General features: G+C 39.1%; 1 protein-coding gene across 1 annotated transcript in view; it reads left to right on the top strand.

The window, feature by feature from the left end:
- fgf10a (fibroblast growth factor 10a) overlaps positions 1–9,406 on the top strand; it is a 33,900-nt gene extending 24,494 nt beyond the window's left edge. Inside the window, exons 2-3 of the mRNA XM_066712142.1 lie at positions 3,818–3,921; positions 5,235–9,406. Coding sequence (XP_066568239.1) covers positions 3,818–3,921; positions 5,235–5,426 — 296 coding nt within the window. The 3' untranslated portion in view covers positions 5,427–9,406. The remainder of the gene's footprint in view (positions 1–3,817; positions 3,922–5,234) is intronic.
- Positions 9,407–19,807: the final 10,401 nt, after the last annotated feature.

A 19,807-nucleotide genomic window follows, 5' to 3' on the forward strand; every position in this document is an offset into this window, starting at 1 on the left:
TTGCCAAAGAGCATGTTAGTCACAAACTGTGTCCCATATTTGTTTTATTAGGAATGTTTTACTGATGAGTTCAGAATAGACTGCGTTGTGTGAGTGAGTGAGGCAGGCAGTTTACAAAAACATAGGGGAGTAACCTGCAGCTGTCTGCTTGCTACTGTCAAGTTTTGCCACGATGCTGGCTGCGTGAATCAACAAATGCGTGTCAGCCTGGCCTTCTAATTATCACAAGATGCGATAATGTGAGCTCGGTCACCCTGCCAAGAAAACCCACAAGTTCATTGTGGAGAGGCCACCAACAAAGCTGTCTGTTAGTGTCAGTTTTGATAGAAGACTGCAGATTGGTCCAGCATGAGCTGTTCAGAGACCACCAGCACACCTATCATAAAATCACTCATTAAAGAAGTCTGATCACCTTCAGCCTGGGGTCCCACTTTTAACGACACAGCAACGGATATGACCGGCTTACTATTGCCACATCAACACTTTACTCAGCTTCCAAAGTCATTAACTGTGCTATAAATATATATAATTTGGTGCATTACAGGAACAACCGAGTGATTTAATTGACATTGGCAATATTGGCTTAGCATCCGAATAATCTGAAACGTGCACAAGATGTTTGAATTTGAGATTATAACATGTACCTTTAAAAGGTTCCTTTAAAAAGGTGAGTAGTACAAAGTTGGACAGTCAAGTGAACAGCAGGATTTTACAGATTATTGGTGGATAAAGGGAATGTTGTTTTACCCATACATGCAAATGTCTAACGTCTCACAGAATAGTTTATTAATTGACCAAAGTAGGGTTTTTTCCCCCTTTTCATTGAACAAGCTCTTTCCTAGTGCTTAAGGTAATTCCTGCAAAAGTGTTAAGTGTAGTCAATCCTATAAACCTAAATCAAAGCACTAAGTGCCATGCCAAGACAAAATCTCCCTTTTGTGTGCTGAAACAAAACCAACAGACATTACTCCACAGATCCTCATCTCTGATGTGTGTCCGTAGCCGACAAAGTGTCAGAATAGCCTTTGTTCTAGTTCACAGGCGGATGGAAGTTTGTTGCAATTTAAACCTTTGTTACTGTAATGCCTTTCAACTCTCTTAGTGCAGACAGCGAAAGGGGTAGAAGAAGAAGAACAAGAAGAAAAAAAAATCCCTCAGTTTTGGTTCGAATACCACATCAAAGCTTTCAAAAGCAAACATCTAGAACAGGTGCTTTCTGCGACCTGCGCCACATCTTATTGTCAAATCACAGGCTTCAGCAACGGCAACTCATCTCTGGTACTGCAAGAGAAAGAGTTCTGTTCTCACATTCAGCCCAATCAGGTGGTCCTGTGGGTGCTTTTCATGCATTCCTTTTGTTGCCCAAGTCCTGGTATCTTTGATCATTAAGGACTCTGTAATCTCCCACCATCTTTCAGTCGTCTCGTTTCAACTCTCCTCCTTTTATTTACTCTTGTTCTTGAACCGCAGGCAAGGGAGGGGGAGGTTATTGGCTTACATCTCCAGTGATTCGAGGAACTTGATATCTTAAGAAGGAACTCACTTAGCTCCTGGTAAAAGACCTCTGCTAATCCGCTGTCATGCTGGGACTTTTCTTACTCCTCTTTTACGTGTGTCACTCTTTTGCAAGCACTTCAAAACATATTTAAAGGCCACAGATTTGAACTGGAGCAAAACACATTTGCTATGACACTGTCCCCACAATTTTCTTGGCCAACATCATTTAGTGATTTAGTGATGTCATTCACAATGTCTCCCTGTTTAAAATCCCAACTTCCGATAAAAAAATGTGTTTGTGAAGGTTCTTTTTGTCATGTACACATGCATGTCTGTGCTAGGTGTGCATGCTGTCCAGGGAAGCTTGTTTGGTGTCTGAGACTGCAGTATTTACGAGATGTGTGGCAAGGTGAAAGGTACAACAGCTAACAGATCTCGATTTCCCAAATGGATTAGTCAAACTCCAGTGATTTTGAAGTCAGTCTTAATTAGAAAATAGGACCCAAAGGCCTTGACCTTATCAGAAGCCTAAGTTGAAGGCCAAGGGTTTGTGTGCAAGGTAATGTAACCCACATGTTCATGCAGGAAGCAGCTGCCACTCTCCCACACTTCCACCCCACCCCCCCTTGCCCCCACATCCCACCCCCCCTCAACCTCCCCCCCTAGACACTTTATACAACCCAGTAAAACACGTCGCTGTCAAAAGGGTTCAGGAAAGGACTGGAGCCTTTGGCCCTATAGACAAAGATGACCAACAAAATAAGCTGTGACCACGTTAAAGGCAGACACCTCAGGCAATTAAGTTCTGATCAAAGAATTGTGTCAGATCCCCCTTTTCTTCAAGCACTGTAAAATTACACCGGGCAGGATGTGGCAACTGTATACCCCAGGCGTGAGAACGAAGGGACCAAATGCGTCAGTGTTGAAGTGAATAAAAGCCATGGCATCCCATAAAGTTATAGGGCAGTCACGGGCCGCCATGTTGCTTGTAAAACAATATCTTTAATGATCTTAGATAAAGCAACCACGCTGAGCTAGTCATCAGCCACACCACTTCCTTTTTCTGTTAAGGCCTTGTTCATCTCCTGTTTCCCTGAACACTAACCATTGATATGGGTTAATGTAATTAACTGGAAATGGTTGCCACTATTTAAATCTGTAATTGGTTCAAGAGATAAGTCAGCCAACAGTGGATTGGGAGCATCAGTTGCCAGCTCTAGTACTTTGCTCAAAACCAAGATTGCTTGGAATCAAGAGACAGTCGGTTGACTTTCACAAGGGCTGACAGCAGTTAAGAATATGATCATTTTCCCAAAGAGGAACAGCATGTTTCGATTTTTGTCTTGTGCTTGGTGGGTAAATTGAGAAGGATTGTGTTTGGATGCTTTTCATTACAAAAAGTATGAAAGGAATGGGTGTACTGAGAAACAAGCCTTTGCACTTCAGTCAGTCCATTGAGATTAAATGTAATGTTTTCATAGCAGAGTTGCAGCTGTCAACAAATAATGTGCTTTGCCTTTTTTCCCCCCTGTAAATCAACAATGTCTTGCATATTGTTTTTACCCAGACCCTGGAGCACGGTGAATTATAGATTAAGTGACCAAAGCCACAATTACAAGCTTGTTTCGTTTCCCATGACTCCTCACAATGCATGTCCCCTGACACTGTCTTTTTGTAGATCTAAGAATTCCCTGCCCAAGGCGTACAGGGATCACCTTGTCAGGAGTCACAAAGAGCTCAGAGCTCCTGGTTTAAATATCAAACAGTATGGCTTGTCATCATCTGATCATTTGCGTATTGCTGCATTTTGCTTATTTTTCAGTATGTCATAGTATAATGCAATTGTAGTGCATAAGTCCTTTGATTAAATAATTAAAGCCTCGGACAAAAGCAAATTTGACATGCCGAAGAAAGGAAATTTTAGACACGTGAAAGGAAAAAGAAGAAGAAGAGAAAAAAAAAACACAGATATCACGTTACTTTGCATTTTGTCACAATGCAGGTCTATAATCCTGTGTTCTTAGGCTATACAAGATTGCATGAAACAAGAAACCACTGTCTTGCTACATAACAATCTGTTTGCCTGCAGTTCCACAAAAGATGCTTAATGCCTCACATGCATTATTTCATGACTATAAGAAATAAGGGAAAGAAATACATTTGCTATCATTTGACACTGGTACTACCACTACTAGTCATAATAATAACAATAATATTAATAATAGTAACAATAATAATCATGATAATGATACCTTTATTCCTGAGACCATTTTTTGTGCTTTTAAAGTATTTAACCTTCCCTTTCTTTAATGTATTTCAGGTATACTGGAGATCAAATCAGTGGAGGTTGGGATTGTTGCAATCAGGGGACTACACAGCAACTATTACTTAGCAATAAGCAAGAAGGGGAAGGTATATGGAGCTGTAAGTATACATTCTTCGGCATTCCAGGATTTAATTTTATTTCACAAAATAACACCTCATCTCACTTTTTTGTTTTGTCAAACACTCTGTTAGTCTGCCTTGTCAGTTTTCTTTTTCTTTTTGCTTTTGAATTGGTCAAGATCTATTTTGGAATAAGCTAACAATGAATTTCACAAGTAGTACATTACCTTCCAATGTTGATATCAGGACTGGGCCATCTCTCGAATCAAATTCAAATTATTATTATTACTACTTCTACTGCTGCTACTACTACTCCTACAACTACTATGCTGCCAACATAATAAATAATGTGAGAAGAAGATTATTTTCCCACCTATAATTAAGTGTGGTAATGTTTCAGAATACATGTCTTTGACAAAAGCCAGTTCTAGTTCCAATCTATTTAGTCACTGATCTGAAGCGGTAGGCTAATTTCACATTGGCAAAGAGGTCTTTTCTCTTTTCTTTTCTTTTTTCTCCTGCGTTTTTTGTCCGCCCTTATAAAACAACACTGCAAGGTTACAGAGAACAGTTCCACTCCATCGCACATGAATAAACCACCATCTGAAAATGAGCTTCAAATGCTGGGCCAATGTCTTCAGGAAGTGCGCCCCTAAAAAGAATGTCTCCAATAAGTACGAAACAAAAAGAGCCATTCCCATGTTGAGGTCATGCTGGTACTCCCTTTTTAGAATCAGGGAACACTATACATATCTCTTGTGCTTCTTTAAAGAGTACTGGTACTGTTAATTTTTTTAGAGTCACGAAACATTATACGTTTGTCAGTCTATTGGCGAGTTTTTTGCTTTCTTTTGTCTGGAAGGCCTTTCAAAAGCCTGGGACATAAAACATTCCGAACACTTTTTTTTTTCCCTACCCTACTGCACTTCCCATTCAAGAACATGCAGAACAGAGGCAGGGTACACCTGAAATGTGTTTCTTGTCTGACATTTACAAGGTTAAGTAGAAGGATAAAATGAGCTTCTTAATGATGATGGCATTCTACGGGAAATCTTAAAGCATAACCTCAATGTAATGTTTAACACAAGGTAGAAATAATCACATTGACACCATGATTGATCTGTTAACAAAGAGAGGGGAGTGCACTAGTGCTTATTTCAAATATATAGGCTACCATGTCATCAAACACCACTGATGTAAGAAAAGTTTGAACAATATTTCAAACTAGTAATGCTAAATTATATTTTACATTTTCTATCACACCTGGCTTAAACCTTACCAAGCTCTTCTTGAGAACTTCTTTATTGCAAACTGTGCGTAAATACATATTGTTGTTGTTTTTTTTCCCTTAGAGTGAGTTTGGTGTTGACTGCAAACTGAAGGAGAGAATAGAGGAGAATGGCTACAACACTTATGCATCGTCAGAATGGAAGAACAAGAAGAAGCAAATGTTTGTGGGTTTGAGCGCTAATGGCACGCCGCTCCGAGGAAAGAAAACGCGAAGGAAAAACACTGCGACACACTTTCTCCCCATCATGGTGTAGCGGCACCGACCGGTCAAAAAGATATTACTGCACTGAAGAAAAAAGATGGATCTAAAAAGCTTGCTTTGAAACATTTGCTTTCAAAAGGATGGCAAGGAAGGCACTATTCTAAGATGGGAAGAGTTCGATCCCTCTGCTTGTTGTCGTATATATATCTATATATATATATTTTTAAGTTAACGAGACTCCATGTAATCCTTATATCACTGTCACTGGCACAGGAGGAGACATTCAATTTTTCTGTGCCAAAGCATTTATTCAATGTCTGGACGTAGGGAAATGGGAAGGAAGATGCATGCAGCACAGATTCTGAACATATTTCATTGGAGCTACATGGACAGATTTCTGCCTAATTGTGTAATTTTTGTGTGATCTTTGGGAGCAGTTATTTATGGCCTACTAACTCATATCAAAGACTTTAAATGCGCACTCAAGCTTAATGATCCAATGAACAGCAAGACACGCAAACATTTACTGGAAGCACTTGAGTCAGACTCAAGAGTGACAAGCTAGAGAAATGGCAGGACGAAAGAATGGGTAGGATTTAGTCAAACAAGATAGTTAACTAATCTCACAAAATGAATGCTATGCTAAGCTTATGTATTTCGTTCTTTCATTCCTTTCTTTCTATTGTCAATTATTTATTTTTATGTGATATTAACAAAAAAATCTTCTATGGAGATGCTTCCCTTCAGTTTGAGAAAATTCTAATTTTCATTTCATTTCTGACTTTTTTGTATTTGTTACAGATATTAAATCTAAATCAAGTTGATTTCAAAGAAATAATATAATGTGGTTGAAAATAAAACAAAGATATGAAGATGTCGCTCAGTATGGGCACAAAGGCACAAGAGACATTAAAACAATTTCTTCTTTATTGGAAAATGATGGAGTCCAGGCCCCTATTTGTAATTTCTCCAGCATCTCCATTGTCAAAATCACTGAGTTTTTCTCTTACTCTGCATATAACCAGAGAGAGGATCTTCGAATATCAAGGCCCATCACAAGTTCATTTCATTTCACAAGTCAATCATAGAGAATTCATAAAAAATAACTAAGAGATACATACTAATTTTGTACTCCATTAAGCTACCACATCAAATACCTGGTTTTCAAAACTTGGTAACTCTCTATGCAGACAATTACCAAAAAGTTTTAAAATTAGTATGCGAAGGCATACTGCACATTGACGCTGAAACAAAAAGGTAAAACATTTTGACAATTTGGAAAATTGAATTGAACTGGTGGACTTTAAGAAATATGTACCAAGTTTGAAAACTCAGGACTTTCTTCTCTTAACTCTGTGTGTCATTAGAGCAAAATGTTCACGTAGTAGATATGACATTATTTTATTATGATTACATAAAATGATAATTCTATGAGATTATATTGATCCTGTCATCTATCTTCATTATTGTCCTTTTGAATGTCTATTTTATTTGTATTGTTTGGAGACTATTTTTTTGTTTGTTTGTTTTTGGTACAGAACAGAGTTCTTTTGGAGAGTCAAATATATTTAAATTGAACTTCTTGGATTGCTGGTTTTGGTTGATGCCTTATAAGTTATTGTGATGTTATGTCTAGCCAGCACTTCCCTGTGTACTCTTTCAGTTCATATAGGACATATACAACATCCATTTGGTTTCTGAAATAAAGACTGATGTTCACCTAAAAACTATTGTAGCATGGTGCAAATTAGTTATATACAACATCTTAATTTTGAAGATCCTTCTGCCCTCCCTGTTACTAGAATATACTTATGTTTTCATTGTTTTCGAGTGTTGGGGGAGGGGACCTTATCTGTATACAGCATTATGTAATGTAGCCCTGTGTTTAATTAAAACCAGACAAGTCATCTGTTTCATTTAACATTGTTGCTTTCTACTTTTTCTCTGCCTTAACCTGGTACACCTCCCAACTGAAAATAAATAATGATATCTTGTTAGTCTAAAGGATCTAAATGGTGTCTTGGAAAAATGTATGTAATAGTTTGTCATTGGAATAGAACTTATTCATTATTTTTTTTGGTAAGACACAATCCAATCATTGCAACTACATGTTAACACACTACATATGTATTAATAATGGGAGTGTAACAAAGAAGTTCAGGTAGAATTTAATGCCATGGACTATTCAGAGACCTACATTCAATCCCATCTGACATCTGAGATTAACAGGAGCAATGAATCAGGAAGATTACATCATATCCATGGTTCCTCCTCTGACAATCCTCTTAGGCATACTACTTTCAAGGCTGGAACCAAGATATAATGAAATGTTTTTACATAATAATATTCCAATTAACATTAGACTTCAAGTAATTTAAGCATTGTTTCACATTCTTGATAGGCTTTCAGTCACATTTGCCAGTGGTCCCATAATCATGTACATACAGTGTTAAAGAGGAGGTTGAACTGCAGTGTACAGAAATTAATGACTCAAGTTAGTTTGGAAAGATGTAAATATGCCTGCTTCAACTGGAGTGTTTCAAACTTCCTCTCAGAAGGATTACATCACTGACACTGATCCCAAGCTTTAGAGCTTGTCAGAGTCTGTGACCTCCTGGAAACATTCCAGTATTAACCTGTATATTTCTAGAAATCCCATCATGTATGAACCTATTTAAATCTGGAAGACCTTTACATTCAAGTCAGTCTGAATTCATGTTAGTCGATGACTTTGAATAAAGTACTGGTAACAAAACACAGAGATAAATAGACGTTTTAATTTTAAAGGAAGGTAAATTCAAACTGCAGTGAGATACTCTACCCAGTGGAGTACATCGAAGATCTGTGTAATTGAGTGCTGATCTCACTTCTTTACTAAACAAGAGGAGAATGTGGAAACCTGGAAGTAGCAAAGGAAATCCAGAATGATCTGAACCAGATTCAAAACTGGGCAGAAATGTGATAAGTGAATAAATAGTTTAGTTTGGTTACATTCAATTAAGAACTCCGCTTTAATACAATCCAGAAAGGAATGGATTTGAATATAATGTCCAAGTCAGGTCCCCCTGATACAAGAGGGGTAATGCTGTATTCTGCAAATACGAACAGAATTGAAAGGGAATGCTATCATATCTAGACAGGAAAAAAAAAAAAAAAATCTCTGTACCCTGGAGCAATTCAAAAACAATTAAATTAGGATATTCAAAATCTAGATGGGAATTGAAAGAATTAACTCCATCTAAACATTCGGACCATTACCACAGGATAACAATGTAAGCAAACTAGTTGAAGATCAGGGGACTATGTACAATGCTTCCTTAAAGAGAAGTACGTAATCACTTAGAAATTTATATTTTAAATAAGACCATTTTAGATATGTAGCAAGTTGTAAAAAAAAAGGGGTTGTGAATATTAGCAAATCCCTATAGTTTCTCTGCACAGGGCAGGGAATTATTTGAGGGAAATTGTACAAAAAGTCGGTTTGACTTCATGTAGCACAGACCACAATTAACAGATACAGAGACCTTGTAGTTATGTAAATAATATTTTGGAAGCAGTAATTCACTTTTTTGAAGATGGGAATGTGACATATTTTAGATGCTTGTGTTTGTCTATTAAACCAGAATAACAAATATGAAATATGCTTTATTGATCACATTTAGTTTCTAATTTCATTCAGCAGCAAACAAACAACTAAAACAAATATCTAACACACTACCAAGAGTGAAAACATACTGATGAAGTGGATGGCATAAAACAAACTAGCATTTTATGTTGCAGTTTCCCTATTATTATCATTCATAAATGACTGGGAAAATTTTCCAACTCAATGGATTTCCCTCATTTGTTAACTTCTGATGATGTTTGTAAACAATCTGGTTTATAATACTTTATAATATGCAATTATTAATGTGTTTAGAGTTGTCCAGTTATTTCAATGGTAGTCAACCTCTGTGTCTTCCCAAGGTATAGCCTAACCGATTTTGCATGTTAAATAAATTGGTTAAATAAAAATTCAAGTTTGCAAAACAATCAAGGAACTCCTGTTTATTTTGTTAAAGGAATGCATTTATTCTCCATATGTTCAGCAATACAGCACAGAACACAACAAGCTGCATCAGGCTGATGCCTCAAGACCATCAGGTGATGCACGTGTCCCTGCATTACGTTGACCCCTGACAAAACACATACACACAGGTCCCAAAGGACTGTGCCACACAGACAGACTAAAACTTGAATTGAGGAGGGAGATTTTATTCAAGTATGTAAAAATATTCAAAGTTATATAGACTACTTTCAAAATGTACAATATGTAAAGGATTTAAACTCTCATGTGGTATTTAAGAGATTGCTGTTAAGAACTAAACTAAAAAGTTTAGTATATATGATTAAGCCAATTACAATATAAGAAAAAGGGATTGGCAAGCTAGTAATCATTTGAGCGATATGAGCCTGTTTGTGTACTGAAGTAATTATGATATACTACACACATCAAAGAAAACTATCACTAATGTTGGGTACTGAGGCCTAAAATACATCAATCAAAATCAGAAAGGCCAGCACTCACTAACAATAGTTCTCATTTGAGACCATTCTTATGCTATTAAACAAAACAAAAAATTTAAAAAGACACTGGAGACAATGGGGATTAAAGCAAATGTTTTACATTTAGCAAAACCATCTGATAGAAATATTAGGTCTATGATTTCTGTCTCTTAACATAAAATGGAAACGCACTGAAAACTAAAATGGGGTTAACCACACTTACACACACAAGACTGGTCACAATACATTCATTATACCCAGAAATGAGCAGAACAGACTCAAGACAACAGAATCGAATTCCACTGCTGAAAATTGTCTCACAAGCGTGTTTATTCAATATAAATTTTGAAGTGATTAAGACCTTACCAGCATTAAAGGGGCCCAGTCCTTTGAAAAAGGTAACAATATAAAGCCAGCATGCCAAAGCATGAGGCTCAATCCAGTTTGTATTCAATTCCTGCTTCTGTGTTATGCTTTCATGTTTCTGAATAAACTTCCCGTTTCAATACAAAAACTGTGAGATGTCCACAAATGGGATATCCACAAATTAGCCCAAGAGAGAAGGCAGGAATGAAGACGTTATTTTGTGACCACTCAGTTGCCTTTCAAAAGGCAAAATATTATATTCATACCTGTACAAACATGGCATATTTAGTGGAAAAGACATTGAGATGGAGACTCAGTAAACTCTCAAAGCTTCACATTCTAAGATTATATGTCTGCTAATTTCCTGGGAACATTTCCTAAGGCTATCTTGGCTTTGCTACATGAGTTTGTGGCTTCTGAGTTGCCTAGAGAGTGAACCACAGAGCCACCTGCAAATATTTAAATCTAGAAACTTGTTTTTGCGTGCAGGAAGGAAACCTTTTGATTACTCATATTGTGACATGACAAAAATAGAGATAAAGATCTTGGAGAGACCAATCACTTTGCAACTGCTGTGTATTGAGTACTACCAACAAGCACTGAACAGTTGGTTATCCGTATGCATTCATAGATTGTGACTGTGAATTTCAGAATGCTGGAAATGTAAAGAACCAGACTCAAACTGCCTACAATAAGTACATCAACATGCTTACGTAGTGAACAGATTAGGGGTATCTTGAGACAACACTGATCAGACTGTGTGCGAGTTAGAGAACATTACAGATGCATCGTGATTTGACAAACATGTCTGGGGAAAAAATGAGCCTGTATTTCTCTGCTCCAAAACCAAGGATCATTCCATTGTTCAAGCCTGTAACCTGAAGATACTGTCTCCTACGTTCAGAAGAGTGTCCTATCTACAATTCAAATATAAAATAAAAATGAGTGAATATAAAACCCTGATTCAGGTCACTCACTTCCACCCAATAAAATAGGCCTATGCTCTCAATCCATGACACACACCCCTTGCATTCATCGCTTCACATCCCACATCCTCCCCAGTAAACGCTGCCAAACCATCATTCCCTCATTCATGCTGGTGCAGTTAAACAGCAATATAATTAACCACTCAGGATTGTAAACTAATGAAGTGTAATATATTAAATACCAAAAATAATTTAATATTCGTTAGTAATGTTTGTTTTTTTGCTAACTTAAGTTGCCTTGATTCCAAAAAGCACAGAAGTGTTCACTAAATAAATGAAAAAACATTCAAATTAAACCATTTACATCCCCTTTGAAATGGATTTAAACAGTTAAATGAATTAGTGAGTAAATAATATTCTATTTAATCTGCACAGGATCTGTACATCTCCCCTGTCATTTCTACTTAGGGCTGGATTAAATCAAAAATTTGACCCACCCGCCATTAGAAAACTACAAACCTGTTCATCATAGCGGTTACATTTCTGATTAGAAGAAAGTTTCATCTTACTAAAAATGAAGCCGCAACTGAGTACAGTTCTGTAGTTTTCTATTAGCGGGTGGGTCAAAGTTTTTATTTAATCCGGCCCTTAACCTAAGAGAGAATGTAAACTGAAACTGAAAAAAATAGGAAATTCCCATTCTCATAGTCCAATGTTAATTATGCTTCTGCCAAGTGATTATAAACAGTTGTAAAACAAAACAAACATGTCATGCTTGCATCCACAGTACAGTTAATACAATTTCCACGTAAGTATGTGGCCTGATTTGACTCATGCATTACAATAGCAGTGGGAAAAGAGCTGAATCTGGTTTGAACTTCAATAGATTTTTTCTTAAGCATTTATTTCAAAGAGGCTTCTTATTGTGCAGAGTATTCAGATTATTTCAATTAAAACCCATTTCCACTTCCTGTGCCATCTAAATGTTTTTTTTTAACATGTTTTTACCTTTAGATGAATGTCTTGCATGTTGGGCGAAACAAAACCGCTTACAGGGAGTGCTTTTATTCCACTGCTTTCATAGTCTTCAGAAACAATCACTGCTAAGAGAAAGAGGAGGAGGAGGTGTGGCACTACTGCTTTGCACAAGTTAATTCATTGAAGAAGAGCAGTTGATAACTGAAATGCACAAGGCTTCTAACAAATTACATCTTTGTTTGCTTTCTTCTGCATTCATTGTAGCCTAATGTTGATTTATTTAAGCACCATCTGTAAATAAACAATAAAAGTCTGGCGTCTGTACTTTCCCAGTGACTAGAATGCAATGGTCAATAATGCCATCATTTCGTTAATTTCCTGGTCAGATCCCAAGTGATGCGTCACATGGAAAAAGAGCAGGGGGTTATGATTCAATAACGTGTATAGCAAGAGAGCCTATTCCCGTAGGCTGGCAAACTATGTCAGTTTATTGCCAATACTGTTTGTGTCATTTGAGCATCATGACATGAGAGTGAGGCATCGTAATCACATTAGGTTTTCCCAGATTTTCGTATTTATGTCTTAAATATGAATCATAAATTAGCTGGACCACTCCTTCGTTGGCATGAAGCGCTCTTCAATTAGACAAGGCAAAAACCTGAAAATGTCTTTCAAATGTCAAGCAAATTAGTATTGAAGTAGATGTACAAATGTTTATATATTTTATACACATTATAAACATGGATATGTATATGTATCATGTTCTGGGGTGGGGACAATGCCAGGCTGAATGCCTTTAATCAAGCGGTTCATTCAGGGATATCCAGGGACAGTGGGGAGCTGGGCTTGAATGCCAGGAGATGCCAGCCTCGTTAGTGCACCCCCTGCGCGCACACACACAATGTACTCCCAAAACATAAGTAAATAAACATTGGCCTAGTCTACAACATAATAAAAACATCATCTTACTCACCATAGATGACTGCAGTGCAGCTTCATGAACATGTTGCAAAGTGAAGATAATATCCAAAAGTGGTCTCAAGGTCCCACGAGTGGGTGAATAAACAGGTCGTTGTCCGACGGAACTTCATAAAATGTCAACTATATACAAACCAATTGTATATCATAGTATTGAGTTGTATATTTGTGTTGTTTCTGCACTTGTACAACAATGGACTAAGCGTCTTGTCGTGAATGTAGGGAAAATCAGAAAATCAGTCTGTTAAGCGAACATGGTAGCGGGGGTGAGCGGCTGATTTTTGGACGAAAAAGGATCCGTAGCGTCATCCTCCCGTTTAGTGCGAACGAGTACATTACGCTAGCATCGCCATTGGTCAGCGGTGTGTGCTAAACTCGCATCGCCATTGGTCAGCGGTGTGTGCTAAACTCGCATCGCCATTGGTCCGGTCAATGGTGTGTGCTAAACTCGCATTGCCATTGGTCAGCGGTGTGTGCTAAACTCGCATCGCCATTGGTCAGGTCAGTGGTGTGTGCTAAACCCGCATTGCCATTGGTCTGCAGTGTATGTTAAACACGTCTTGTCATTTGTCAACGGTGTGTGCTAAACTCGCTTCAACATTGGTCAGCGGTGTGTGCTAAACTCGCATCGCCATTGGTCAGGTCAGTGGTGTGTGCTAAACTCGCATTGCCATTGGTCTGCAGTGTATGTTAAACACGTCTTGCCATTGGTCAGTGGTGTGTGCTAAACTCGCATCGCCATTGGTCAGCGGTGTGTGCTAAACTCGCATCGCCATTGGTCCGGTCAATGGTGTGTGCTAAACTCGCATTGCCATTGCTCAGCGGTGTGTGCTAAACTCGCATTGCCATTGGTCTGCAGTGTATGTTAAACACGTCTTGCCATTTGTCAACGGTGTGTGCTAAACTCGCTTCAACATTGGTCAGCAGTGTGTGCTAAACTCGCATCGCCATTGGTCAGCGGTGTGTGCTAAACTCGCATCGCCATTGGTCCGGTCAATGGTGTGTGCTAAACTCGCATTGCCATTGGTCAGCGGTGTGTGCTAAACTCGCATCGCCATTGGTCCGCAGTGTGTACTAAACTCACTTTACCATTGGTCTGCAGTGTATGTTAAACACGTCTTGCCATTTGTCAACGGTGTGTGCTAAACTCGCTTCAACATTGGTCAGCAGTGTGTGCTAAACTCGCATCGCCATTGGTCAGCGGTGTGTGCTAAACTCGCATCGCCATTGGTCCGGTCAATGGTGTGTGCTAAACTCGCATTGCCATTGCTCAGCGGTGTGTGCTAAACTCGCATTGCCATTGGTCTGCAGTGTATGTTAAACACGTCTTGCCATTTGTCAACGGTGTGTGCTAAACTCGCTTCAACATTGGTCAGCAGTGAGTGCTAAACTCGCATCGCCATTGGTCAGCGGTGTGTGCTAAACTCGCATCGCCATTGGTCCGGTCAATGGTGTGTGCTAAACTCGCATTGCCATTGGTCCGCAGTGTGTACTAAACTAACTTTACCATTGGTCTGCAGTGTATGTTAAACACGTCTTGCCATTTGTCAACGGTGTGTGCTAAACTCGCTTCAACATTGGTCAGCGGTGTGTGCTAAACTCGCTTCAACATTGGTCAGCAGTGTGTGCTAAACTCGCATCGCCATTGGTCAGGTCAGTGGTGTGTGCTAAACTCGCATCGCCATTGGTCCGCAGTGTGTACTAAACTCACTTTACCATTGGTCTGCAGTGTATGTTAAACACGTCTTGCCATTGGTCAGCGGTGTGTGCTAAACTCGCATCGCCATTGGTCAGGTCAAGGGTGTGTGCTAAACCGCATTGCCATTGGTCTGCAGTGTATGTTAAACACGTCTTGTCATTTGTCAACGGTGTGTGCTAAACTCGCTTCAACATTGGTCAGCGGTGTGTGCTAAACTCGCATCGCCATTGGTCAGGTCAGTGGTGTGTGCTAAACTCGCATTGCCATTGGTCTGCAGTGTATGTTAAACACGTCTTGCCATTGGTCAGTGGTGTGTGCTAAACTCGCATCGCCATTGGTCAGCGGTGTGTACTAAACTCGCATCGCCATTGGTCCGGTCAATGGTGTGTGCTAAACTCGCATTGCCATTGCTCAGCGGTGTGTGCTAAACTCGCATTGCCATTGGTCTGCAGTGTATGTTAAACACGTCTTGCCATTTGTCAACGGTGTGTGCTAAACTCGCTTCAACATTGGTCAGCAGTGTGTGCAAAACTCGCTTTGCCATTGGTCCGCAGTGTGTACTAAACTCACTTTACCATTGGTCTGCAGTGTATGTTAAACACGTTTTGCCATTGGTCAACGGTGTGTGCTAAACTCGCTTCAACATTGGTCAGCAGTGTGTGCTAAACTCGCATCGCCATTAGTCAGCAGTGTGTGCTAAACTCGCATCACCATTGGTCAGGTCAGTGGTGTGTGCTAAACTCGCATCGCCATTGGTCAGTGGTGTGTGCTGAACTCGCTTCAACATTGGTCAGCAGTGTGTGCTAAACTCGCATCGCCATTAGTCAGCAGTGTGTGCTAAAATCGCATCGCCATTGGTCAGGTCAGTGGTGTGTGCTAAACTCACATTGCCATTGGTCCGCAGTGTGTACTAAACTCACTTTACCATTGGTCTGCAGTGTATGTTAAACACGTCTTGCCATTGGTCAACGGTGTGTGCTAAACTCGCTTCAACATTGGTCAGCTGTGTGTGCTAAAATCGCATTGCCATTGGTTAGCGGTGTGTACTAAACACGATTCGCCATTGGTCTGTGGTGTATGCTAAACATGCATTGCCATTGGTCAGTGGTGTGTGCTAAACCCTCTTTGCCATTGGTCAGTGGTCAGCGTTGGGCCATTGATGTGATTACATCATCTCGGTCACTTGCAATGGCACTTGCAAGGTCTTCTTCGTTGTTTAAACTGATTTCTTCCATCTCAGTTTCCTGTGTCATTAAGGTCGTTTTCCTCACCTTTAGATCCGTCTGTCCCATTCCTGTCATGTTGTGTTCAGTATCAATGTCACTTTGCTCCTCTTCCTGGATTGCGACATTGACCAAGAGAAGTTGTTGGATGATTTGAGGGGAAAGTGCTTAAGTGGAGCCAGGGTTGAAGTCAAATTAGCTTTTTCACGCTGCTTTTGTTTGACATGATTTGGCATGTAGCGCACATTATTTACATTTCCCCATTTTGTGTAGTGTTGTTGCCTATGAAGCGTGGCGCGGGCATGATGATTGAAATCCAGGTATGGTTATGCAATCATAGTGCTCTTTTCTGACATTAAAACTGCATAGCGACTATTATTTGCTGAGTCATGTATATTGTTACTAGCAGTAGTAATAGTAGAATATACACTCACCTAAAGGATTATTAGGAACACCATACTAATACTGTGTTTGACCCCCTTTCGCCTTCAGAACTGCCTTAATTCTACGTGGCATTGATTCAACAAGGTGCTGAAAGCATTCTTTAGAAATGTTGGCCCATATTGATAGGATTGCATCTTGCAGTTGATGGAGATTTGTGGGATGCACATCCAGGGCACGAAGCTCCCGTTCCACCACATCCCAAAGATGCTCTATTGGGTTGAGATCTGGTGACTGTGGGGGCCAGTTTAGTACAGTGAACTCATTGTCATGTTCAAGAAACCAATTTGAAATGATGCGACCTTTGTGACATGGTGCATTATCCTGCTGGAAGTAGCCATCAGAGGATGGGTACATGGTGGTCATAAAGGGATGGACATGGTCAGAAACAATGCTCAGGTAGGCCGTGCCATTTAAACGATGCCCAATTGGCACTAAGGGGCCTAAAGTGTGCCAAGAAAACATCCCCCACACCATTACACCACCACCACCAGCCTGCACAGTGGTAACAAGGCATGATGGATCCATGTTCTCATTCTGTTTACGCCAAATTCTGACTCTACCATCTGAATGTCTCAACAGAAATCGAGACTCATCAGACCAGGCAACATTTTTCCAGTCTTCAACTGTCCAATTTTGGTGAGCTTGTGCAAATTGTAGCCTCTTTTTCCTATTTGTAGTGGAGATGAGTGGTACCCGGTGGGGTCTTCTGCTGTTGTACGTGTTGTGGCTTCACAAATGCTTTGCTGCATACCTCGGTTGTAACGAGTGGTTATTTCAGTCAAAGTTGCTCTTCTATCAGCTTGAATCAGTCGGCCCATTCTCCTCTGACCTCTAGCATCAACAAGGCATTTTCGCCCACAGGACTGCCACATACTGGATGTTTTTCCCTTTTCACACCATTCTTTGTAAACCCTAGAAATGGTTGTGCGTGAAAATCCCAGTAACTGAGCAGATTGTGAAATACTCAGACCGGCCCGTCTGGCACCAACAACCATGCCACGCTCAAAATTGCTTAAATCACCTTTCTTTCCCATTCAGACATTCAGTTTGGAGTTCAGGAGATTGTCTTGACCAGGACCACACCCCTAAATGCATTGAAGCAACTACCATGTGATTGGTTGGTTAGATAATTGCATTAATGAGAAATTGAACAGGTGTTCCTAATAATCCTTTAGGTGAGTGTATGTATAAGACTGCATTGACAGAGGAGAGGGAGACGGTGCACATTGTCTCCAGGACTGAGGTCAGTGTCAGTTAACTCACCTCAAATACTCAAACTAAGCATATTTTAAAACCTCAGCACCAAACACACAAATTAGTCAAAGTTATAAATCATCCAAATCTGAGCTTCAGGGTGTGAAAACTTACAAAACAACACTGGACCTTAAATCTTCGAAGACAGTTGACATGTGCTTTTCTTTGAACAGAGGGAATAAGTTGCTTTACACATACAGAGACTGATGTAAGTAAATGTCCTCTCTCTGGCTTCTGCAAATCACATGTTGTATGGACAATAGCAACTTTGTTGGCACTGTTTACAGAAGAGCAATTTCATTTTAACTTGGATACTGGGAGATATGACCAATTTTTTTATTGGGGTTAGCGCTCCATAATCCTGTTGATAGGAAGACGATTTTGTTATTTTGGCTTTAGGCATCCAGGACACACATCGTCAGCTTTAGTGCTTTAGTAATTTGTCTTCTTCAGAGAGTGTTGGGAATTGTTACTGAGTGCCTGAAGATCTTTGGTTGCGGAAATCGAAGAGTTTCTCAGCCCATGGTCACAGCACAACAGGAGGCCAATGCTTTTATGTGTTTTGCAATTAAAGCACTGCAGAGTTTGACTGATTTATGTTTCGGCTTCCTATAGAGAAAAAGTGGACTTGTTTGCACTGTGAATTTCTTTTGATAAAAATGTCAAAAGAGTTTTCACTAAATCCTATCTTTAATCTTCGTCTTTGTTACAATTGCTCCCAGACCTTATTGTGGTTTCCTGTACAAAATTACATCCTTGAACTGCCAGTCCAGCCTTTATTGCAGAAACAGGACAATAAAAAAGAACAGCCTACAGCAGGAGACAACATGTGCTGTCAGAATTGCAGAGAACTGGAAAAATACTGTCGTTGAATCATTGCTATATCGGCTTCTAATTGATAGCTTTTCTGGAATAATTCTGTGGAAGCACTGATTTGTACTGGAGTATATCAACAGCCTGTCCTAATATTGTTAATCAGCTTTGCATGTCATTTACTGTTTTTGTTTTGTCCACCACTTGTATTTTAAAACAAAATAATTTGAGATGATGCTTGTATGCTTTGAAAGCAAAATCCAAACTATTAACACAAACTTTCACATTTACTAATGAATTTATACATTTACATATAGAAATTAATTGTTGGCACTTAATTGCTATTCATCTCCAGTTAAGGACTTCTAACAGCTTTTTGCTGGAGTCCCACATGTTCGTATCTCCCATTTCCCAGATAATTTCTCAGATTAAATTCCCACACAAAGTTTAAGAGTTCCATAGTGGGGGGAAAAACACTCCTATGTTATCCTTTAATACACTTTTAACCTTGTACATGTATTTATCATGTAATATGTATTGGTTGATTGACTAAAAAGTTGTTTTTGTTAAATGACAAGTGGTCTGACAAAATGACAGAACATAACTTTTCAGACTAACAGCAAATATCTCCAGACAATAGTTATTGGTCTGAAGGCTTTGTTGAAATGTTACTCATTATAAAAAACATACAATATTGCTCTTTTCAGCATTGTTTCCGCTTGCCAAGATGAAGTGATGTAGCACTCAATCTTTTCAGTTGTGTACATTTAACCAACAAGACTGCCACCACAAAAGATATACTAACAACTTTTACTGTTTGTAGCTCTCAAAATATGAACATATGGTAATTGCACTCTCGTGTAAACATGTTTTTCTGTTAACTGTAACGATAACTAAAATATCGAACAAAACTCTTATTTGTTCATAGTAACCTTTAATACTTTTAAATATATATATATATAACGAAATAGTAATAAACAAACGAATAAATAAATAAATAAATAAATAAACAAACATTTCGTCATTACGTCTGGTTTGCTCAGTATAACTTACGTTTCGTTGTAAATCCACTAGAGGGGCACGCACTTCCGTATCCAGCGGGACGCTCTGGTGACGTCATGCGTAACGTAATGCTGAGTCATGTAATAAACCGGCCGCCATTTCAGTTTTAAAAATAATAGTTCAGTTCTTGTGGATATGCTCGCTA

Source organism: Amia ocellicauda, chromosome 8 (genome assembly GCF_036373705.1).
Source record: "Amia ocellicauda isolate fAmiCal2 chromosome 8, fAmiCal2.hap1, whole genome shotgun sequence".
Taxonomy (NCBI): Eukaryota; Metazoa; Chordata; class Actinopteri; order Amiiformes; family Amiidae; genus Amia; species Amia ocellicauda.